The following is a 25,009-nucleotide window of genomic DNA, read 5'->3' as shown; positions in this document are numbered from 1 at the left end:
GCTTACAAATCCTTAAAGTGAATTATGATATGGATTTTTGCTATTAGTCTTGTCATTGAACTGGTGGTATAATTTTACAATTCATGGTTGCCTTAAATCGCTTCCATAATTCATCACAATGAATTGTTGACATGAACTGCTGTTATGAATCATCACATTGTTGATATGAATTGTTGTCATTGATCTTTGTTACTCACCGTTGCCATGGCAATTCTTCAGCGTAGTGCAGGGATACCTGAAGAACAAGCCACGAGTCCTGGTCACTCATCAGCTGCAGTTCCTCAAGGAGGCAGAGCAGATCCTCATTCTTAAAGAGGTAGTTACTAGGCAAACTGGGCTCAACCCATTTATGCCTAGTGGACTCTCCCATCCTTCTAAATTTGATCAATTTATTTCCAAAATTAGGGATGTCTAGTATATTTATTTCTATATTTAGAATATTTCTTACAAAAATTCCTTTAAGCAAACAGAGCAGACCCTGATGAGACGCTGCATCTTGCGGCGTCTCATCTGGGTCTATGCTGTTTGCCAATGCCTTTTTTGTAGACGCTTGGCTTAAATGGGTAATGCATGTGAACACACAGTGTTGTCCCAGATTATCCTGTACAGTCACCACAGGCTCACAGGGGCAACACTTTCTGCTTAAATGGTGTTTTTTTTCATCTTTAGGAAGTCTCGTCTAAGAGAATATCCATGTTGGAAGGAAAGTATGCAGGATAATCTGTGACAATACTTTACATACATGCATCGAGTCCAGTTCTTCAGAACAAGGCTATTTCATTATTGTCTCTATTGACTTAAAAGAAATTGTTTGGCCTCTTTGATTGGCTGTCCCCTGCTGAATGATTTTAAGAATGTGTCACAGGGGAGTTCATTGTGCAATTGCTTGCCAGCATTAAATATTTTAAATTTGCTTGGCTACAGACCTTGGCTTTCATTTGAAGTCTACAAGTAAATTCTTCTTACAGGCATTTTACGACAAAAACTAAGAAGTACAGAAGTTACAAGCATTTTAAGTCGTATCACAATATTTTATTAATTTTGGTATATTTAATAGAATACTTAACCATGGAATGATTTTAAACAATGAACAAATAATATGATAATCCATTCTCAGCATCCTGGGCACCAAGTGCTGGTTAGCTATTTGGTGTCAGTATTCTTGTGTCTTTGTAAGTTGTAAACAAATTCCTAAACCCTTTCCCAATCAGAAGCAAAGTAAAAATGGCTATGTGCAAACAGCATATAACCAGAACAGCCTGCGAGTAACTTGCAGTCTGTTCTTGTTTTATGCTGTTTGCTGTTTATCAGTATCTCAGGGTTGAAAATGAAGCCTTTTAAACTTGAATTAACTAAGAAATGTCTTTAATTAAATTTAACTTTTTATGGGACTACAAATGCGTCAAAATACTTATCTAAAGGGTAAAGTGTTAAAAAAGACATCTCCTAAACTCCTTGGCACATTTTTATGTAACTAAACAAGAAATATATCTTTTAAAGTTGTTGAATTGCCTTTTTACTATTCAGTAAGGAATTCTGCCCTTATTCATGTGAAAATTTCCTACTTTCAAGGGAGAGATGATTGGCAAAGGGACGTTCAAAGAGCTCTCCATGTCAGGTATAGACTTCTCCTCACTTCTCAAAAGTGACGATGAACAGACTGATAAAACTGCATCCGGTCATGTGACCTCCACCTCGGGATCTCACCACCTGCAGCGGAGCATGTCCCATGAGCCCCAGAGCAAGTTGCATGAGAGTAGCCGCCATAGGTTACACAGCACCTCATCTAAGTCACACGAGGTCATTAACGGGAATCTTCGATTTTCCGTTCACGAGTCGATGCGGGGGTCAGAACTGTCCCTGACCTCTGTTGGCACAATTGGCGATGAATTCAGTGTAAGTTCAACTTAAAAGTTGAAAAACAGCAAGAAAATGTATAATATCTTGTTTTTGTTTCTGACATAGCTTCCATGTACTTCATAAACATTTGGGTATACATCTTGTTAGCTTTCTCTACATAGTTAGATTTCTATGGTTTCTTTCAAGTTCAACTCAAAGTAATAAGGAGAGAACTGATTGTTATGTTTGTAACAGATCACAGGTAAAGTCTTTGTAAATTCAGACAAGATTGGATTTTTAATTATTTGATGCCAATTTGTTTTTCTTAGATTGTACAGAAATGATTCTCAAAGCTATAATTATGTGTGTCAGCTCATACTTTTACCTTTATGTATCTTGGACAAAATCATCATGAAATTTGCTCATGCAAATTATTTGTCCCACTTCCATCTGAGCAATGTTAAAATCTTGAGAGCTAGGCCAAAACAGTGTAAGTTGTCATAGCCAACAGGGAGGCGGAAAACGACAACGGGCGAGGCATGGTATGGTATTGCGCAAGGGGGGGTTAGAGGGTAAGGGTTAGGGGTCGGGTTAGGGTTTGGGTTAGCCTAAAACCGACCCTAACCCTAACCCGACCCCTAACCCTTACCCTAACCCTTTTTTGGGGTTATCACCCCTGACCATGCCTCACCCGTTGTAGTTTTCCGCCTCCCTAGCCAACATGGTATTTTGGCTGGTATACTTTTTGTTATAAACAGTTCAGGTTTGAGAGGTTGCGAAAGCATAGTGAATAATGGTGTCCACTGAGCGGTTAGGAGGTCCATGTTACAGTCTCCACTCTGGGAGAGTTCTCAAGATTTTCTCTATCAACTCCAAGTACTTGTGCTGCTCTAGTACAATAATAAGCTTAAGGCTTCAGAAACAACCCAGTTAAAATCAAAAAGGTTAAAGCTTACAGTTTAAGTTTTGATAGTCTCTCAGGTATTTTAAGCCAGTAGATTTTGTTATTAGCACTTGGGCTGCCCGATTCGCACAGTAAATAGTACGGGGCTCCCCACCTAGATTATCAGTGATGAATTACCACTTGCCCCCCCTGTGAGTTTGGTTGGCTGTCACCATACAGGAAAGGTTTCATATTGGATGGGTGTTCCTTGTTTTGGGCTCCATTGTTTTCTCACATAACCTTAGGCAACAACAAATAAAATGTATTTAAATATATATTTAATCTGGAAATTGAAGCTCTAGTAAGAACTTTGATCCTGCTATTGTGAATCAAAGAGGTTCATTAGGTTTGAGTGCTTAGACATACTCTTGTTTCTCTCATAAAGCAGCCTCAGTCTTAGGAGGACCTCATGGAGGTACACGTGTCTTTTGTGCATGATTATGTTGAATGGTTGTTCTTTATGAAGGCCAAGGAATTATAATGTTCAATCTACAGCAATCAATAAATGAGCTGCATTCTGGGATTACTGTGCTAAATGTGCATATATTGTATGTAATGTGTCATTCCAGATTAACCAGTTCAGTCTCCTCATGCTAATCAGGGGTCGTATTCCAGAAACATCTTAATGTCATTTCTTAAATATTTTCACTTAAGTTCAAAATTACAATATTTATGCCCCCCTTCGAAGAAGAGGGGGTATATTGCTTTGCTCATGTCGGTCGGTCAGTCCGTCCGTCCGTCCACCAGGTGGTTGTCAGACGATAACTCAAGAACGCTTGGGCCTAGGATCATGAAACTTCATAGGTACATTGATCATGACTTGCAGATGACCCCTATTGATTTTGAGGTCACTAGGTCAAAGGTCAAGGTCACGATGACCAGAAATAGTAAAATGGTTTCCGGATGATAACTAAAGAACGCACAGGCCTAGGATCATGAAACTTCATAGGTACATTGATCATGACTCGCAGATGACCCCTATTGATTTTGAGGTCACTAGGTCAAAGGTCAAGGTCAGGGTGACCCGAAATAGAAAAATGATTTTTGGATGATAATTCAAGAACGCATATGCCTAGGATCATGAAACTTTATAGGTAGATTGATCATGACTCGCAGATGACTCCTATTGATTTTGAGGTCACTAGGTCAAAGGTCAAGGTCTCAGTGACCCGAAATATTAAAATGATTTTCGAATGATAACTCAAGAACGCATATGCCTAGGATCATGAAACTTCATAGGTAGATTGATCATGACTCGCAGATGACCCCTGTTGATTTTGAGGTCACAAGGTCAAAGGTCATGGTCACGGTGACACGAAATAGTAAAATGATTTTCGGATGATAACTCAAGAACGCTTTTGCCTAGGATCATGACACTTCATAGGTACATTGGTCGCGACTTGCAGATGACCCTTATTGATTTTCAGGTCACAAGGTCAAAGGTCAAGGTCACAGTGACAAAAGTCGTATTCACACAATGGCTGCCAGTACAACGGACAGCCCATATGGGGCATGCATGTTTTACAAACAGCCCTTGTTTGTATTTCTCTACTTAATAAAGACATGCATGTTTTTTTGGTATTCCTCAAATAACATTGACATAATGATGTTATTTTGATGAAATTTTCGATGCCTAACTATTGCAGTATGAAATGAAACACTTAAGAAAAAATCCCAATTTAAGGATGAAAATAAAATGTAACTTAAGATGCTTCTGGAATACCACCCCTGGGACAACCACTTTACGCCTAAACTAGATTTAAGTTTAGAATAGGCTTCATTTCATTGAAAAACTCCATGAAAGTGGATAGGGTGGTCCCTGATTAACCTGGCATAGCACTTTACGCATATGCATTAAGCCAATTGTTCAAGAATGCAAATCATATCTTCTATTTGTTCAGGCGGAAGAGGTTCAACTCCCAGAAGAGGAAGAGCGACATCAGGGTACAGTGGGACTCAGCATCTACTATGAATACTTCAAGGCTGGGGCAGGCATCATCAAGTTCCTCCTTCTTGTGTTTCTATGTCTCGCCGCCCAGGGAGCATACATCCTCAGTGATTGGTGGCTGTCACGCTGGTAATTAGGCAGCCATTTTTTTATGCCTTTCTCTTCAGGGGTATGAATTCTCCTCCTTTCAGCTGAGATTTCCTCTCCTTTAATGACAAACTAATTTTACAAATGCTTATAAACTATGGTTGATCTATATATAAGAGAAGAGTTTAGTTGGTTACCCTGGAAGTGGGGATAGGGCAAGTGTTGGTTCTGAACCCTTTCCCACTCACAGGAAAAGTGAAAATGGCTATGTTTAGACAGCATAAAACCATAACAGCCTGCAAGTAACTCGTCACTTCTGAGACCTAACTTTCTGCAAATGTTTGTTGACATAAAATGGAAAAGTTTGAAAACCAGCATTTCAGAGTAATTGCCCTTTTTTGATTTAAAAAAATGTGAAATTTTTCATGACTGTGTGTTTTAGTTTGAATAAAATGGATTAGATAAAAATAAAGAAAAACCCGAATTCAACCGAAACTCTGGATGTATTTTTCTATGCAGGTCAAATGAAGAAGAGGCCAGATATTCTGCACTTGAAAGACACAATGCTCTTCTGGCCGAGGGCTACTACGCCACAAACATCACCATTCCGATAGTCGACACAAACTTCAACGTTTCCGTCTTCAGCGGGATTATCGGCGGGGTGTTCCTGTTTGGAATACTTAGGGCGTTGATGTTTTTCAAGGTCACAGTAGATGCCTCTCAGGCCCTACACAACACAATGTTTGCCAGCATTTTGAGATCACACATTGGGTTCTTTGATACAAACCCAGTCGGTATGTTTGCTCATTTCACTTTGATTTCAATGAATTGTGAAATACTGGTTATTAATAATGCTTTATTTACAGTGATGGTAGCAGAGTTGAGGTTGATTTTGGTGATGATGATGATGATATGATGAGGATGAGGATGGCAATGATGATGATGATAGTGATGATGATGATGATGATGATGATGATGATGATGATGATGATGATGATGATGATGATGATGATGATGATATGAAGCCCTGGATATTGATGATTATGTTGATTATGATGATATTTGTAATGTTTCAGTTGTTAACATGTTGGATATTTTTCGTAATTTTGATTAAGGCAAAATGCCTTAATATCAGAAAAAGAAGTACGATCTATTGATTAATTGTGTATTTATATCCCCTAGGATAACTCCACTGAGCACAATATTATCTTTCAGGTCGTATTTTGAATCGGTTTTCCAAGGACATCGGACATATGGATGATCTTCTGCCTGTTACCTTCTTTGACTTCACACAGGTTCTGATGTCTTATATCTAGCATTTTTTAAAACATCTTTATATAATTTTGATTACATAAAAACATATGGCTTGTTGAACTAGGTTTGAGTCTGTTTACAATTTTTATACGCCCGTCTATGACGGGACGTATTATGGTATACCCCGCGTCCGTCTGTCCGTCCGTCCGTCCGTCTGTTAATGTCGTACGCTACGTCAAATATCCTTTGACAGATTTTCTTCAAATTTTAACACAATCTTAATATTGATAAACCCTGATCCCCTTTCGTTTTTGACGGAATTCTGAATTGTCGTTCCAGAGTTATGGGACTTTGTTCGTCAAAATTTCGTGATTTCATTGAATGTCCTACTGTAGCTCAAATATCCTTCGATGGATTTTTTTCAAATTTCAACACAATCTTAATATTGATAAACCCTGATCCCCTTTCGTTTTTGACGGAATTCTGAATTGTCGTTCTAGAGTTATGGGACTTTGTTCGTCAAAATTTCGTGATTTCATTGAATGTCCTACTGTAGCTCAAATATCCTTCGATGGATTTTTTTCAAATTTCAACACAATCTTAATATTGATAAACCCTGATCCCCTTTCGTTTTTGACGGAATTCTGAATTGTCGTTCCAGAGTTATGGGACTTTGTTCGTCAAAATTTCGTGATTTCATTGAATGTCCTACTGTAGCTCAAATATCCTTCGATGGATTTTTTTCAAATTTCAACACAATCTTAATATTGATAAACCCTGATCCCCTTTCGTTTTTGACGGAATTCTGAATTGTCGTTCCAGAGTTATGGGACTTTGTTCGTCAAAATTTCGTTATTTCATTGAATGTCCTACCGTAGCTCAAATATCCTTCGATGGATTTTTTTCAAATTTCAACACAATCTTAATATTGATAAACCCTGATCCCCTTTCGTTTTTGACGGAATTCTGAATTGTTGTTCCACAGTTATGGGACTTTGTTGAATGTCAAGGAGACGGCGCTCCATGCTCATGTACTTATAAAATAAACCATGTATTCAAATAAAAATAAACTGAAGTAAAAAAATGATTCAAAGGGTTATTTATTACCTTACTACTTCATTGGCGAACGACGGGCGTATCATGCGCTCATGGCGCAGCTCTTTTTAGCTTAAGTCAAGACTAAAAAATAGTATTTAAATGGAATATTCAAGAATTGCTTTAATTATGAGTCAAACTTGGCATTCTTCATATAGAAACATCAGTGATTGACATTATCACGAGTTGAAGCCTGTAAGTATTTACTTCGTTCAAAGTCTATTCTTTATTCTTCAGTCTTAGAATTGGTTGGTGAATACAATGCCACTTTTATATCCCCATTCACTACAAATATGTAAGTGGTCAATACTGAAATCAGATTGTCTGTCAGCCCATCCATTTTGAGGTCATTATTTCAGTCTTTGCATATTTCTAACTAGAATCAAATTGACTCTTTTGTTTACACATATGTGTCTTGTTCTGAGAAAACTGGGCATAATGCATGTGCGTAAAGTGTCATCCCAGATTAGCCTGTGCAGTCCGCACAGGCTAATCAGGGACGACACTTCCGCCTAAACTTGATTTTCGGCAAGGAGGGACTTCCTTGAAACCAAAAATACCATAAAAGCGTAAAGTGTCGTCCCTGATTACGCACATGCATTATGCCCAGTTTTCTCAGAACAAGACACATATGCATCAAACTCAGTTTTCCTAGATGCTGACTCAAAAATAGCCCCCCCCCCCCCTTTTTTGCAGTGTGCCTTGCTGATCCTGGGTATAGTGGGTGTGGCAGGTGTGGTCAACCCCTGGGTGTTTATTGTGGTGGCCCCACTTATAGTTCTCTTTGTGATCATACGCCGCTACTACATTCGAACTTCGCGGCACATCAAAAGACTGGAAGGAACAAGTAAGCATTATTTGGCATTGCAATATCAACACTTTTTAAATTACATACATTACAATTACTACACATTTTCTTTTTTATGCCCCGGATCTAATGAACAGGGGTATGTTGTTTTTGGCCTGTCTGTCTGTCATTGTATGTGTGTGTCTGTCATTGTATGTGCGTGTCTGTCCCAAAACTTTAACCTTGGGCATAACTTCTGCAATATTGATGATAGCAACTTGATATTTGGCATGCATGTGTATCTTATGGAGATGCACATTTTGAGTGGTGAAAGGTCAAAGTCAAGGTTATCCTTTAAGGTCAAATATATGGCTTCAAAGCAACGCATTAGGGGCATTGTGTTTCACAAACACAGCTCTTGTTAAATAAAGAATTAAGGTTTTTCTTTATGCTAGGTAGAAACGTAGAGAATAAATATATGGAATAAACAACAACTAAACATTTTATGAAACGGTATCATCAAGTTGTACTATGGTAATATAAATTTGATTTAAGTTAAATCCATATAATTGCAAAAGTATAATCATTGAGTACCTACCCCAATACTAACTTATTTTCAGTAATGCCTGTAATTTATCTTCAATCTTTCAGTTGTCCTTTAGTTTAGGAACATTTTTATAATAAATCTTCATATATTCCTTATGAGCTTGAAATTCTGTTGTAAGAAAGGTCTTCAATTAAATATAACTTTCTAAGGGACTGCAAACATGTCAAAATATGTATCTAACTTCTAAGTGGTGAAGCGTTAATTGGTTCAAAATCTTCGAACAACAAAACCTGGTAACCTGGTGTGCTATCATATAGCTGATAAGAAAAAAATCTCCATTTTCCCTATTTTCCAGCCCGAAGCCCTGTGTTTTCTCACCTTAGCGCCTCCCTGCAAGGCCTGCACACTATACGAGCCTTCAGCGTGCAAGGGAAGTTCATCGAGGAGTTTGACAACCACCAGGACCTGCACACGGAGGCCTGGTTCCTGTTCCTCACCACGTCTCGATGGCTCGCAATTCGCTTGGACTGGCTGTGCGCCATGTTTGTCGCTGCTGTCTCATTCTTCTGTGTGGTGGCAGCAGATAGTCAGTATTGTTTCTTGTGCTTTTATTCTCTAAAATTCAGCCCCATTTTAACCCTTTTCCCCATAAAAAGCAAAGTGAAAATGGATATGTGCAAACAGCATAAAACCAGAACAGACTGTGAGTAACTCGCAGTCTGTTCAGGTTTTATGCTGTTTGCTGCTCATCAGTATCTAAGGGTTGGGAATAAAACCTTTAAAACGTGAATCTAGTTAGACGCTCTTTAATAAAATACTATGTAAAGGACTACAAAGATGTACAAATATGTATCTAAGTGGTAAAGGTTTAACTGTTGAAGATTTTTTCCATTTAAAAAATTGAGATGCGGTAAGTAGGTCCTAATCAAGATGTCAGTTTTGATTTCTTAACAAATCCTTTTCTCTGTTTAAAAAAAGTAATTTTTAAACAAATTTGTTAAATTTCCTAAACCAGTTTAAGACCATCACCCTTAGATCTTCTTTCAGGTTTACACTCTGATCTCAGGCCAAATGTACAGTCTTAACCACTGATCTTTTTTTTTTTTGGTCTATTAAACAGGGATCAAGGGATAAATGAGAAAAAAGCACTGACATTTGACCTACCAGGGTGTGATTTCTGCTCTTTCAGCTGATTTCCTTCCTTTCAATGTTAAACTAATTTTACAAATAGTTATTAACTTTGCATGATCGATGTATGAATGGAAAGTTTAATGGAACTCTGGAATTGTGGTAGTTCTTTTTCCTACCCTCTGAGTGGTTCTTAAATCACACCACTGAACCAACTTAACATGTTGAAACAATACATTTTGTAATAGATCTACAATTAAGGGTTTATGGATTGACCTTTCACCTACTTAACAGTAATAAAGGACTGACTTTTGACACTCTAACTTTTTAAATAACAAACTTGTTTAATTTCTGTACAGGTTTTATATGCTGACCTATGAACTACATGACTATTATAATCATGGATACATTTAACCTTCATTACAGGCTTAAACGCTGGATTAGTGGGTTTGTCCATGACCTATGCCATGACCTTGATGGGTATGTTCCAGTGGGGAGTCAGACAAAGTGCAGAGGTTGAGAATCAGGTAAATAGGAATACTCATCTATTAAATTCTCCCTAACGTGATTATTTTGTATTGATGTATCACTAACTGTAAAAACAAAGTAGGTCAAGTTGAGCTTTTCAACCCTACTATTTAGATACCTATTTTCATGCATTTGTTGTTCAGGCTTCATCGTCAAACCTTAGATACTCATGACTACCAAACAGCATAAAACCTGAACAGACTGTGAGTTACTCGCAGGCTTTTGTATTTTTATGCTGTTTACAAAAGCCTGTTTCACTTTGCTTCTTATGGGGGAAACGGTTAATAACCACATGTCTAGTGTCGGGCTTTAAAGGTGAGTCACAGATGACTTAAATCTTTATCAATTGGTCAAATCTTTTGAATACATTTATTTATGACTTAATCTTGATTAAACTTGGTCAGAATATTAATCTTGAATATGTTTAAAAAATAGTTTCATTATGGGTTTTGTACATAAAAAAGCAAGGTCATCAAATCATATCTTAGAACAACCTAGTGACCTTATTAGGGGGCAACATTTGTGACTCAATCTTGATGAAACTTTGAAGGTTTAAATTGGGCAGAAGTGCATTCCAAAACGAATATCTATGAAACTTGGTGAGAATATTAATCTTGCTGCGTTAATCATTGTCATGTGCATCCAAAAAGGTCACCACTAAGGTTGATTCCTAAAAATAGTGTGGCCCCTGTAGTGGCAACATTTATGACTTAATCTTGCTTAAACATATTGGAATGTTTAGTTTGTCAGCAAGTCTTGATAAAACTTGATCAAATTTATATCGAAAGCTTCTCAGGACTGTCTATTTCCTCAGATTGTTTTTCTTCTTTCATATCTTTAAATTGCATTTTCTGTCTTCATTGAAAAAAACTATTGAGATTATCAGTCACCAACAGCAAATTAGCTTAACAGTTTGAACTAACTACTATTTCTCAATAAAAAACAGCAAATCATATTTATTGTCTGAACAGCAACTCCTTCGGGAAAGAAAGTGTTAATCTTGGTGAATACTCAACATTCTACTTCAAATGATCTTAGTGCAGTGTGTCCTCTATTTCAGATGATCTCAGTGGAGCATCTTCGCTATTTCAGATGATATCAGTGGAACGTGTCCTCTCTATTTCAGATGATATTAGTGGAACGTGTCCTCTCTATTTCAAATGATATCAGTGGAACGTGTCCTCTCTATTTCAGATGATATCAGTGGAACGTGTTGTCTCTTATTTCAGATGATATCAGTGGAACGTGTCTTCTCTATTTCAGATAATATCAGTGGAGTGAGTCCTTTCTATTTCAGGACTCAGTTGAGTGTGTCACCTCTATTTCAGATCATCTCAGTTGAGCCTTTACTCTATTTCAGATGATATCAGTGGAGCGTGTCCTTGACTATTCTCGCCTACCTTCTGAGGCCCCGTTGGAGGCCCCTAATGACAGGAAGCCCCCACCAGATTGGCCGCAGCATGGCAGGATCTCTGTGCAGAGGGTCAGTCTCAAGTATTCGACGGACACGCCCACCGTTCTGAAGAATATCAGCTTTACCATAGAGGCCAGAGAAAAGGTGCGTGTGATTTAGGCTTACTATATCTATTGTTTAAAACTTAAAAATTGTCTTTGTTATCTGCTTATAATTTAATAAAAATGTTTGTATCATAAAGATGTGGTGGGGGGTTTCTCAAAAAGGCCTTGGACTTATTAATTTTCTTTTTAATTACACTTTCCATATATTGTTTCGAAACGCTTCCAATTATATATCAAAATTATGGTGTTTCCCAGACTTATTCAGTTCAGTTATTATAGATAAGATATTGCCATTAGAAAAATCCTTCTCTTTTTTGAGGTAATGCAGGTTGACTCACACACCAAAAATCAGGTCAATATCTGAAAGCTTTTAGAGGAGAATAAATGGCCCAAAGACTGTTATTTTAGAGGAAAAAATGTATGCCCAAGTCCTGGTTCATTGTCAATTATCAACAAACCATAACTTTGTCATGATGTATTCAATGGGATATTGCTGCTGTGCAACCTTTAAGTGCATTGTGTTTCACCAGCTCTTGTTATCCCCTGCCAAAGGATAAGGGATATATAATTGGCATTGTTCTTAAGTCCTTCCATCTGTCCGTCTGTCAAACAAAAATTTTCTCGTGGGTTATAAATTCAAAAAATTTGCTTGTTTAAAAATTATTCTATGTCAGAAGGCCTGTTTTTTATGTCCCCCACTATAGTAGTGGGGGACATATTGTTTTTGCCGTCTGTCTGTTGGTCTGTTGGTCTGTCTGTCTGTTTGCGCCAACTTTAACATTTTGCAATAACTTTTGCTATATTGAAGATAGCAACTTCATATTTGGCATGCATGTGTATCTCATGAAGCTGCACATTTTGAGTGGTGAAAGGTCAAGGTCAAGGTCATCCTTTAAGGTCAGAGGTCAAATATATGTGGCCAAAATCGCTCATTTTATGAATACTTTTGCAATATTGAAGATACCAACTTGATATTTGGCATGCATGTGTATCTCATGGAGCTGCACATTTTGAGTGGTGAAAGGTCAAGGTCAAGGTCATCCTTCAAGGTCAGAGGTAAATTATATGTGGCCAAAATCGCTCATTTTATGAATACTTTTGCAATATTGATGATAGCAACTTGATATTTGGCATGCATGTGCATCTCATGGAGCTGCTCATTTTGAGTGGTGAAAGGTCAAGGTCAAGGTCATCCTTCAAGGTCAGAGGTCAAATATATGTGGCCCAAATCGCTTATTTTATGAATACTTTTGCAATATTGAAGATAGCAACTTGATATTTGGCATGCATGTGTATCTCATGGAGCTGCACATTTTGAATGGTGAAAGGTCAAGGTCATCTTTCACAAGGTCAAGGTCATCCTACAATGTCAAACATCATATAGGGGGACATTGTGTTTCACAAACACATCTTGTTGTGCAGATTGGATTCATGGGTAGAACAGGGACAGATGAAGGATCGTTGATCGCAATTATTTTATCAAACATTATTTGAACAAAAATCTGTATGGAAACTTGCTATTTTTTCTGTAGATTGGAATTGTGGGTAGAACTGGTGCTGGTAAAAGCTCGCTGATCACAATGCTGTTCCGTCTGGTTGAGCCAACAGGCAGCATCACCATTGATGACGTGGACACACTACAGATAGGGCTGCATGATCTACGTAATCAGATCTCCATTATACCACAGGTCGGTGTGGTCAGCATTTTATAATGAACAAGGTTCTATGAATTCTTATGCATGACTGCCTACACTTTTTGTTACTTTCAATCTTATATTGCAAATAGTATATATGTACATGTGTTCATAACTGCTAACAAACATGTGCTCCAACAATAAACTCGTAGACTACTTAAGTTAAAACACCAATGAAACTGAAAAAAGGAATTGTTTTATCAAATCTTCCTCCTATAAGAAACGTTATTGGATTTATAAGCCCTGGTCATTTTATACAATACATATGAGAAAACTGACATTTAAATAAATAAGCAACTGTTAATTATAAAGGCTATGTATAGAATAAAATTGTGATGAAAGTATTTCTTCTTATATTTCAGGATCCGGTTTTATTCACTGGAAAACTTCGCAGAAATTTGGATCCATTCAGTAACCATAGTGATGATGCATTGTGGAAAGCATTAGGAGAGGTGGGTCAGTTTTCTGTATATACAATCTTCATGACATGCCCTTAAAATGATATGAGCTGTGCTCTGTGAAAAGATGTTTTAATGCATGTGCGTAAAGTGTCATCCCAGATTAGCCTAATAATCGGGGACAACACTTTCTGCCTTAACTTGATTTATGCTAAAAAGGGACTCTCTTAAAAGAAACATATCATTAAAGAGGAAAGTGTCGTCCCTAATTAGCCTGTGAGGACTGCACAGGCATATTAGGGTCAACACTTAATACACATGCATTAAACCCTTTTTCACATAGATTATTTTCCTTTTTTATTATACTAGTAACTTGTATGATTTAATTAAATAATGTATTTTTCTTAGGTGCAATTAAAGAACGCAGTAGAGGACCTTCCTCATGGTCTCGACACAGAGGTATCAGAGGGAGGTATCAACTTCAGCGTGGGTCAGCGTCAACTGATATGCCTGGCACGTGCCATTCTTAGAAACAACAAGATACTCATGATTGATGAGGCAACAGCAAATGTTGACCCGAGGTTTGTGGGATAGCATTTTTGTGGTTGGTTAAAACGGCCAGTCTCAATAGCACAGGGCTTAGCTAAAACATATATATTTACATGTAACTCAATTGGATTGAACATTCAGGTTTATTGAGTCCAAACTTGTGGTAGAACCACTACTTGTCTTGCGTAAAGATCTTGAGAATGTTTCCATAGTGGGAATTTTACAAGGGACCTCCTGATTGCTAAACAAACACCATATTGAATAACTTGCATTCACCTCCCTGTGGAGGATTTTTCCTGATGGTTCTAGCCTCCAGGTTTATTCACTAACTGAAACTTACCAAACTTATTCAACTATATCCTAGTAACACAAGTATTAATAAATTAATTCATATGCCAGCTCATTCTGTACTGTCATTTAAGCATTTACAACTCCGCTCCCCATCCCGACCTCTAGTCAAGGATTGGTTTAAAATAATATTAACAACCCTTAATTCTTCACTTACCTCTAAATTAAGTACGACAATTTTCTGCTTTAAGTAAGTACACTTTATACTGGTGATGGCTGAATTTCCCAGAAAAAGTGTGAGCAGGCTAACGAACCTTGGTGGATTGCCTGGAATTTGCCATATAATGTGTTAGTGTGTTAGCTTACCTCTAAGATATTACTGAGGGACTTTTTAGCTATGGTGAAATTTCATACCCAAAATCTGTATGCTCTCCTCCCCCTGCAGGACTGATGGCCTGATCCAGCAGACGATACGTGAGAAGTTCCGGAAGTGCACCGTGCTCACCATCGCCCATCGGCTACACACCATCATGGACTCTGATAGACTGCTGGTGAGATAGTCTTCACTTTTGAAGGGCAATCCTTATTTATTTAGTTATTATTAAGACACCACATGGATCGCTAAATTTCTAATAGTTAATAGTTAATAGTTATAAAAGAAACACATGGCTGGATTCCTTCCTTGTAGAGACATCCATATTTATTGGTTACTTATGGTTCTGATAAAGACACATGGCAAGATTTCTTTTTATGCCCCCGGATCAAATGATCGGGGTTATATTGTTTTTGGTCTGTCTGTCCGTCTGTCTGTCTGTCATTGTATGTGTGTGTCCCAAAACTTTAACCTTGGTCATAACTTTTGCAAATCATGAAAATAGCAACTTGATATTTGGCACGCATGTGTATCTCATGGAGCTGCACATTTTGATTGGTGAAAGGTCAAGGTCATCCTTCAAGGTCAAATATATGGCTTCAATGCGGCGCAGTCGGGGGCATTGTGTTTCTCAGAAACACATCTTTTGTTTCCGGATATATTGGTTATTAATAATTCTAAAAATGCTTATGATGACAAGTTTTCCATATATCAGGAAATCAGCCATGGGTATTTTCGCAAAAAAATATAAAAATATGATAAATTGTTTATGTGAAATTATTAATATTAATACACACCGCAAAAAGACAAATTAGAACAAACAACCTATTCTACATTATGATTATGAATTACGCAAAATATCATGGTTAACTGGATTTAACTTTATATCATTGATTTATTGTGCATTATTCATGCATGTAGTACTTTGCATTAAACTGAATGTATAATTATGTTTCAAAAATACCTTTAAAAAGAAAAATCTATTAAATTGTATGAACATCTAAATTATAAATGGGTTTGCATTAATTATTGAAATAAACACATAACGTTCTTTTTCTTTAAAACCTTTGCCATGTATTGTTGACAATTAATTGTTATGCCCTTGTAGGGAGGCATATAGCAATTGAACTGTCCGTCAGTCTGTCCATCTGTCTGAAAACTTTAACATTGCCCATAACTTTTGCAATGTTGAAGATAGCAACTTGATATTTGGCATGCATGTGTATCCCATATAGCTGCACATTTTGAGTTGTGAAAGGTCAAGGTCATCCATCAAGGTCAAAGGTAATATATATTGCTTCAAAGCGGCGCAGTAGGGTGCATTGTGTTTCTGACAAACACATCTCATGTTCTGATTGAAAACAGGTCCTTCATGATGGAGAGATAGAAGAATTTGATGCACCACATCTTCTTCTACAAAAGCCAGAGGGACTGCTTCGAAAGCTTGTAGAACAGACTGGGAAGACAGAAACTACCAACCTCATTGAAATTGCCAGAAAATCCTACGAAAATAAGAACAGAGATGACATCAATGAAGAGGTTCAAGCCTCCAATCTTGCAGAAATCATGCGAGCCATTTCCCAGCATGATGTTGCCATGACAATCGAAGAGCTCGATGAGTTAAGAATGGCAGAGAGTAAGGAAAAAGAGGCTGAAAATGGGACTGGTGATAAGGAGGAAGATATAGAAGATGCTGCTGAGAAAGTTAGTCGGGAGGAATCTGAAACAAAAGATCCGGTTCAAGATATTGGAGGAAAGGATGAAGATTTAAATGTAGATGTGGGAGAAATGGATAATGGAGTTAAGTCAGTAGATGGCCCAACAGGTGAAACACCTGTGGGTGATGTAGATGATGAAGTTGAAAGTGAAGAAAAATCAAAACTTCTTGCTGATAATGGCAAGAAGGCAGATGACCTAGATGTGGATGTGGGAAAAGTAGATGAAAATGATGAAGCGAATGAAACAGAAAACCTCCTTAGCAAAGATGAACATAGAAAATAAAAAGAAAGGACATTTGTTCTAAGAAATCCATCAGGCTTGTATACACAATTAAAAGTTGACAAAAATGTTGGTGGTAAATACATGTATCAGTTTATGAATATTTTGAATCATGTTAATATTATATTAAAGGAATTTGTGTGCGATTGCGTTATATAAAAGATTTACCTGAATGGAAATAATAAAGATTAATAAAAATAAAAATAATGAACTGTCGTAATTTGTGAAAATACCAGTTTAAAAAAAATCATCCTACAAAACCTTGTTTATCAAATATTTACATATTTCCTTTATGTGTAATGTGACTCTAGTTACATTGTTTTAGTTTATTTTGTTTAGTTGGAAAAGATTGAATAGAAAACCACATATTATGGGAAACTTGTCATGTTAAAATGGTTAAATACTAGTAAAACTAACCAAGCATTATTTTATCATTCAGTTCATAGTTTAAAATTTCTTGCCAGTAGGAAGGTTGTATGTGTACACACATTAATGTAAGGTTATATTATGCTGGTTTTTCGATTTAAAATGTTTCATCAAAATTATGTATCATATCAGATGGATGGACTTAACAGCAACTTTTGTGCACTCATAAATGACAAAGTTATGTAATTTTAAATTAACATAGGAGAATGTTATTGTCCCCTACCGGTGAAACCGAGGGGGGGGCACTTATGGTTTTTCACTCTGTCTGTCTGTCAGTCAGTCAGTCCATCACACTTTTCTGGATCCTGCGATAACTTTAAAAGTTTCATTTTGTGCTTACGTCAAAAATTTTGGTTGCTATGGCAACAAAGATATATTTTAAAAAATACTGACAATGGTGGAGCTTCACCGGTAGGGGACCATATTGCTTGGCAATCTCTTGTTATAATTATTTTAAATCCCAATGTCATTGGAAGAAAAATTACCATAAATCATTGGGAATATGAAAAATGTTTTAGCGTTTAAGCTGTAATATAATTTTAAGTACCAATGGGCGACTGGGCCTATTTTATTCTGTATTGGTACAATTTATGTAAAGTCCTATTGTAGGTTAGATTTAAACATGTTGCTTTTTACTAAAAGGAGGGTTGTAGTTGTACAAGTGCCAGTTGTTTAACCTGATCTTTGTTGGTTTTGCATGTGAAGAATATTATGTGTTACTTTAACAAATCTCAACAACAACAGACACATTTAGTTGATAAATCTTTGTGAAATGAAGTGCTTGCCTGCAAATCAAGTTAATGGAGGCTTGTATAAATTCCATTGACGTTTTTTAATATTGAAGATACAATAAAATTCCTGTGAAATAAGTGCATTACATAATAAAAAATAAGAACAATTACATTGAAAAAACATTAATAAAAAAATGAATCAGAATAAGTCCCTTTAAAAAATGATGAGAACCGTTTCTTTGGCTGTTATTTCTCACTGTTTGAAACAGTAAATAACCAATTTGAAATCGTTCATATTCTTCATGGAACCACAAAAGATTTATAAAAAAATTAAGTCTTTAATAATTTAGAAAGCTTATGTATTATTATGCTTAGTTTATTGATAGCTTAACAAATGATAAATAACTATTTTAGATTTTTCAAAGATGACTATGTCATACTCTCAGTCTATGTATAGCATTTTCTGAATATGGTTGTACTATCATTTAGAATGAACACTTTCAAAAAAAAAACTTTCAAATTAGTCAATATTCTTTAGGATTAATGTTTTGGGTTAATATACAGCAGGATTTTTTTTATTTGTGAAACTAGTCATTTCAAAACAAAATACGTGTTAAGTGTTAGTTATTGTATTTTAAATTGTGGTATTTTGGTATCTCCTATTATTATTTGTAAAAGTTGTTTTAGTGATTTACTTATTATGCCCCCCTCGAAGAAGAGGGAGTATATTGTTTTGCACATGTTGGTGGGTCCGTCCACCAGATGGTTTCCAGATGATAAATCAAGAACGCTTCGGCATAGGATCATGAAACTTCATAGGTACATTGATCATGACAGGCAGATGACCCTTATTGATTTTCAGTTCACTAGGTCAAAGGTCAAGGTCACAGTGACTTGAAAAAGTAAAATGGTTTCCGGATGATAACTAAAAAATGCTTAGGCCTAGGATCAAGAAACTTCATAAAACACTGTATTATGTGAATTGGGAATAAGACATCAAACTGGGAATGGACATCATTTTGGTGATTTTCTTAAACAAAGCTATTCATTTCATGATCTACATATATTTGTGTAATATATTATCTATAATTTAAGCTTAATAATAAATTTTCCATGACTTTTTGCATTAACAGTGATTGAATTTGTATCATTTAAAGTGAATTTTTTAAACCGTGTCCATGCGCGGCATGGACACAGTTTCATTTCATGAGGATTTTTTTAAATTAATAAAAAATCTAGTTTTTAAGGAAAATCAAAATGATGCTATTATATATGCAAGTATATGTTTTAATTATAATTTGTAAAACTAGATAAATGCAACATATAAAACTGCATATTATTGACTTTTGATAAAACACAATTTATTCCCAAATTGATGCCTTATTCCCAATTCACATAATACAGTGTTATAGGTACATTGATCATGACTGGCTGATGACCCCTATTGATTTTCAGGTCACTAGGTCAAAGGTCAAGGTCACAGTGACTTGAAATAGAAAAATGGTTTCCGGATGATAACTCAAGAACGCTTACGCCTAGAATCATCAAACTTTATAGGTACATTGATCATGACTGGCAGATGACCCCTATTGATTTTCAGGTCACTAGGTCAAAGGTCAAGGTCACAGTGACTCTAAATAGTGAAATGGTTTGCTGATGATAACTCAAGAATGCTTACACCTAGGATCATGAAACTGCATATGTACATTGATCATGACTGGCAAATGACCCCTTTTGATTTTCAGGTCACTAGATCAAAGGTCAAGGTCACAGTGACTCAAAACAGTAAAATGGTTTCTGGATGATTACTCAAGAATTCTTACTCCTAGGATCATGAAACTTCATAGGAACCTTGATCATGACTGGCAGATGACCCCTATTGAATTTCAGGTCACTAGGTCAAAGGTCAAGGTCACAGTGACTCTAAATAGTAAAATGGTTTCCGGATGATAACTCAAGAATGCTTACACCTAGGATCATGAATCTTCATAGGTACATTGATCATGACTGGCAGATGACCCCTATTAATTTTCAGGTCACTAGGTCAAAGGTCAAGGTCACAGTGACTCGAAACAGTAACATGGTTTCCTGATGATAACTCAAGAATAATTAGGCCTAGAATCATGAAACTTCATAGGTACATTGATCATGACTGGCAGACGACCCCTATTGATTTTCAGGTCACTAGGTCAAAGGTCAAGTTCACAGTGACAAAAAACGTATTCACACAATGGCTGCCACTACAACTGACAGCCGTTTTGGGGGGCATGCATGTTTTACAAACGGCCCTTGTTTTTAAATGTGATTTTATGTGTTGCTATAATTGGTTAATGTCCAAATATTGTGATACTATATCGTGTTTGCAATTCACATTTTAAGTATTGTTTTATTTAGGCATAAGTATAAAATTTGACTTTGTTCATGACAATGGGCATTTAATCAGAGATTTATATATAACAGACATTAACGGTTTTAATTTTAGTTTCATATATTTTTAAGGTTATCGTTCTGTTTTACAAAAGTTATGTTATGGAAATGAGAGAGGCAGTGGTTTAATTGGTACAAAACAATCAGTTTAATGGTGATATGTTTTAATTTTGATACATGAACTACCTTGTGGTGTCAATACGGTTGTTTATTTTCGCTAACTCCAACAACTGTTATTTTTATGTGCCAACACTAAACTTATTTTTATAATTCAGATTGATTGTTTATGTAATTGTCCCCTACCGGTGAAACCGGAGGGGACTTAATGTTTGCGCAATGTCAGTCTGTCCGTCACACTTTTTTGATCCTGCGATGCTTAAAAAGTTCTTCATATTTTTTCATGAAACTTAAAATATGGATAGAATGCAATATGGAGATTATGCACGTCATTTCTTTTTGTTCTTATGTCAATAATTATGGTTGCTATGGCAACAAATAAAAAAATATAAACATTCTGAAAATGGTGGAGTTTCACCGGTAGGGGACCATATTGCTTGGCAATCTCTTGTTTTATCATATTACCCGTAAAACAAGGAAGTTTGCTACATTTGATTATATTCTCTTAAAGCACTGTAAAATTACATTATATACACATAATAAAGAATGTTAAATAGATATTTATGTTTTGGCTAGTAAGTGGAAGTAAGATACATTTTCTTTTTGCCTGAGATGTATTTGAATGTGAAATCATTTGTGTGTTTTGGTACCAATAGATCCGATCTCATGATCCTTGGTTGGTAGTTTGTAATCTATGTTTGCAACAACCCACTAAAATAAGTTGTTTAATAGTCTTACTGTTTATATTGAATGGTAATGTTTACAGATATCATACCTTAAACGTGAAATATGCAAGATTCGTAGACTAAAACAATAAAGTTTATATTGAATGTTTAAATTAAAGAAGTAGTTTTTATGCCCCCGGATCGAAAGATCAGGGGTATATTGTTTTTGGCCTGTCTGTCTGTCTGTCATTGTGTGTGTCCCAAAACTTTAACTTTGATTAAAGTTTTGTCATAGCTTTTTGCATATTGAAGATAGCTACTTGATATTTGTCATGCATGTGTATCTCATGAAGCTGCACATTTTGAGTGGTGAAAGGTCAAGGTCATCCTTCAAGGTCAAAAGTAAAAAAATACAATCCAAGGGAATTGATAAGCTTTAAAAGGGAGATAATTTCTAAACCTGCCATATGATATTTTGCAATTTTCTTTCAAAGCGGTGCAAAAGGGGGTATTGTGTTTCTGACAAACACATCTCTTGTTTTCCATTAACGTGATAAGTCTTTTTTGAGGATCCCTGTACTATTAAGCTCAGCATTTTGTGCTCAATGAGCTATGAACGGAGTTATCCGGTCAGCATCCTTTAATTGTATGAACATTTTGTTTTATTTAATGATATAGACTTCGGTTGTTATTTGATCCTTCCCTTTCTGGTGAACGTAGTGTTTGTCCTTTCACTTTCGAATTGTTTATCAGCGTATTATAAGGTCAGAAATCAGATTTGTTCGGTAATATTATTTTCAATCTTATATGACATAATGACCTACCGGTAATTACTAAGGTGAGAGCCGTGGTCACTCATTGTCTTCTTGTTAACTTTGGCATAAAGCTTGCCGCCAGTATTGTGGAGTGTCAATTTTGTGTAAAGTGTATTGTATTTACGCATGGTCCTCTTGTTAAGATGTATGTTTCACTGCATTGTTCTGTCTATCAGCTTAATACTTTATTTGGTACAGGTTGCTTTCCATTTATCTATGCGATGTTAATGGTGATAACATGACGTTTAGAACGTGCTGAAATAATAAAATGCATACTGCAATTTACGTTTAGTTGTTGTGTTCTTTTTTATGCCCCCGGATCGAATGATTGGGGATATATTGTTTTTGGCCTGTCTGTCCGTCTGTCATTGTATGTGTCAAAAAGCTTTAACCTTGGTCATAACTTTAGCAATATTGAAGATAGCAACTTGACATTTGGCATGCATATGTATCTCATTGAGCTGCACATTTTGAGTGGTGAAAGGTCAAGGTCAAATGTCAAATATATGGCTTCAACGCGGCGCATTAGGGAGCATTGTGTTTCTGACAAAAACAAAAACATCTATTGTTAAAATAAATAACTTGAAATAATTACAATGCCTGACCTGTATTTCATTTCCGACTTTTGCTATATTTCTCTACAGGAACTTACGAATTTTTTAGCTCATCTATTTTTTGAAAAAAAAAAGAACTATTGTCATCACCTTTGCATTAGCGTCAGTCTCGTTAAGTTTTGCGTTTAGGTCCACTTTTCTCATAAAGTATCAATGCTATTGCATTCAAACTTGGTACACTTACTATCATAAGGGGACTTGGCAGGCAAAGTTAGATAACTCTGGTGTGCATTTTGACAGAATGATGTGCCCTTTTTATACTTAGAAATTTGAAATTTTTGGTTAAGCTTTTGCTTTCATACTTGCAACACTTACTAACTATCATAAGGGGACTGTGCAGGTAAAGTTATGTAACTCTGACTGGCATTTTGACAGAATCATGTGCCCTTTTTATACTTAGAAAATTGAAAATTTGGTTAAGTGTGTGTTTAGGTTCACTTTATTCCTAAAGTGTCAAAGCTATTGCTTTCATACTTGCAACAATTACTAACTATAATAAGGGGACTGTGCAGGCAAAGTTATGTAACTCTGACTGGCATTTTGATGGAATTATGGGCCCTTTATACTTAGAAAATTGAAAGTTTGGTTAAGTTTTGTATTTTGGTCCACTTTACCCCTAAAGTATCATAGATATTGCTTACATACTTGGAACATTTGCAAACTATCATAAGGGGACAGTAAAGGACAAGTTGCATAACTCTGGTTGTCATTTTTACGGGATTGTGGCCCTTTTTTGACTTGGTTACTTTGAATATATCGTTAAATTGCGTATTTAGATCCACTTTACTTCTAAAGTATCAAGGCTATTGCTTTCAAACTTCAAAAAAATTCATGCTATCATAAGGGTACTGTACCTGGCAAGTTGAATTTTACATTGACCTTTAAATGACCTTTGACAAAACAATTCTTACCTGACAAACCACAATACACTCCACCAATCCCCCCCCCCCCCAATTTGTTTTCTTTTTTAAAGATCATCTTATAAATTACCACCACACCCTATCACCACACCCTATCACTAGATTGTTTTTGTATTATTTTATTTTTGAAATACAGTCCAACCATCCCACCCAAGAACCCCCCATCCCCCAAAAAATAATTGTTTTTGCATTTGTTTGCATGTTTGGAAAATAATGTAATAAATGACCACATACCCACACTATACACCCCCTCCACTCCACCCCTCCATCCTTTGTGATTGAAATTGAGATATGTCCCTTCACCTTTAAAAAGAAAAATAGATGAGCGGTCTGCACCCGCAAGGCGGTGCTCTTGTTTTAATTTATGATAAGATTTGATTGATACTTTGACAAAACAACTCTTACCTGACAAACCACAATACACTCCATCCAAAACATCCCCCCCCCCCCCCGAATCCCCCCCCCCCATTTTTTTCTTTCTTAAAGAGCATCTTATAAATGACAGCCACACCCTAACATTAGATTGTTTTTGTAATATTTATTTTTGAAATACCGTCCAACCATCCCACCCAAGAACCCCCCCCCCCCCGCCCAAAAAAATAATAAATATTTTTTTTTTGCATTTTTTTAATATAATGTAATAAATAACCACATCCTCACACTATACACCCCTCTCCACTCCACCCCTCCATCCTTTGTGATTGAAATTGAGACAGGTCCCTTCACCTTTAAAAAGAAAAATAGATGAGCGGTTGTAATGTATGTTGTACATTAAGTATTCAGAATACTAACAATGTTAGAGTGACTGACATTAGTAGTATTTATAATTAAGAAAACTGCAAAACAATAATATTTTCATAACGTGGACAAATACACTGACATAAATCTTCTTTGAAACTGTCTTTGTTTTATGGTAACTACTTCAACAAGGATTATCATATGCTTTAAAATCTTGAGATTTAGCCTATAAATCAGATTTATTAATCGGGCATTCAGGGGCCTTACTAAGATTACGCACAAACGACAGAAAAAAAAACGCAATTAGTTTATTATAAAATTTATGTACGCATCCAATGCAATATGTCTGGACCATCGCTAGTTAAAGTCTTATTACATTGTGTGGCACATGTACTTACATAATACAAACTTGTGTATAAACTAGGTACAACAATACAGCATAACGTTATACATTAAACAATGTGACAATTCAAATTTACCTTAAGTGTCCGAAAATGATTACGTATATCCAATGCTTCAATAAATTTAATTCATTGAATTATATCCAGCAAGAAACACATTTAAATCCATTTGCAGTTATAA

General features: G+C 36.1%; 1 protein-coding gene across 11 annotated transcripts in view; it reads left to right on the top strand.

Annotated features, from left to right (window-relative positions):
• LOC127835370 (ATP-binding cassette sub-family C member 4-like) overlaps nucleotides 1–22,440 on the top strand; it is a 93,495-nt gene extending 71,055 nt beyond the window's left edge. For 9 of the 11 annotated variants that reach the window (XM_052361759.1, XM_052361754.1, XM_052361760.1 and 6 more), the window contains 14 exons: nucleotides 220–316; nucleotides 1,573–1,896; nucleotides 4,684–4,859; nucleotides 5,337–5,611; nucleotides 6,033–6,112; nucleotides 7,863–8,013; nucleotides 8,856–9,086; nucleotides 10,055–10,155; nucleotides 11,517–11,714; nucleotides 13,207–13,362; nucleotides 13,731–13,820; nucleotides 14,175–14,347; nucleotides 15,049–15,154; nucleotides 16,342–22,440. In XM_052361759.1, the coding sequence (XP_052217719.1) occupies nucleotides 220–316; nucleotides 1,573–1,896; nucleotides 4,684–4,859; nucleotides 5,337–5,611; nucleotides 6,033–6,112; nucleotides 7,863–8,013; nucleotides 8,856–9,086; nucleotides 10,055–10,155; nucleotides 11,517–11,714; nucleotides 13,207–13,362; nucleotides 13,731–13,820; nucleotides 14,175–14,347; nucleotides 15,049–15,154; nucleotides 16,342–16,977 (2,794 nt within the window). In that variant the 3' untranslated portion in view covers nucleotides 16,978–22,440. The remainder of the gene's footprint in view (nucleotides 1–219; nucleotides 317–1,572; nucleotides 1,897–4,683; nucleotides 4,860–5,336; nucleotides 5,612–6,032; nucleotides 6,113–7,862; nucleotides 8,014–8,855; nucleotides 9,087–10,054; nucleotides 10,156–11,516; nucleotides 11,715–13,206; nucleotides 13,363–13,730; nucleotides 13,821–14,174; nucleotides 14,348–15,048; nucleotides 15,155–16,341) is intronic. The other 2 variants (XR_008028488.1, XR_008028487.1) reach the window with 2 other exon arrangements.
• The last annotated feature ends 2,569 nt before the right edge of the window (nucleotides 22,441–25,009 follow it).

Source organism: Dreissena polymorpha, chromosome 6, assembly GCF_020536995.1.
Source record: "Dreissena polymorpha isolate Duluth1 chromosome 6, UMN_Dpol_1.0, whole genome shotgun sequence".
Classification (NCBI taxonomy): domain Eukaryota; kingdom Metazoa; phylum Mollusca; class Bivalvia; order Myida; family Dreissenidae; genus Dreissena; species Dreissena polymorpha.
The sequence above is the reverse complement of the archived record's forward strand: the minus strand, read 5'-3'. Positions and strand labels throughout refer to the sequence as shown.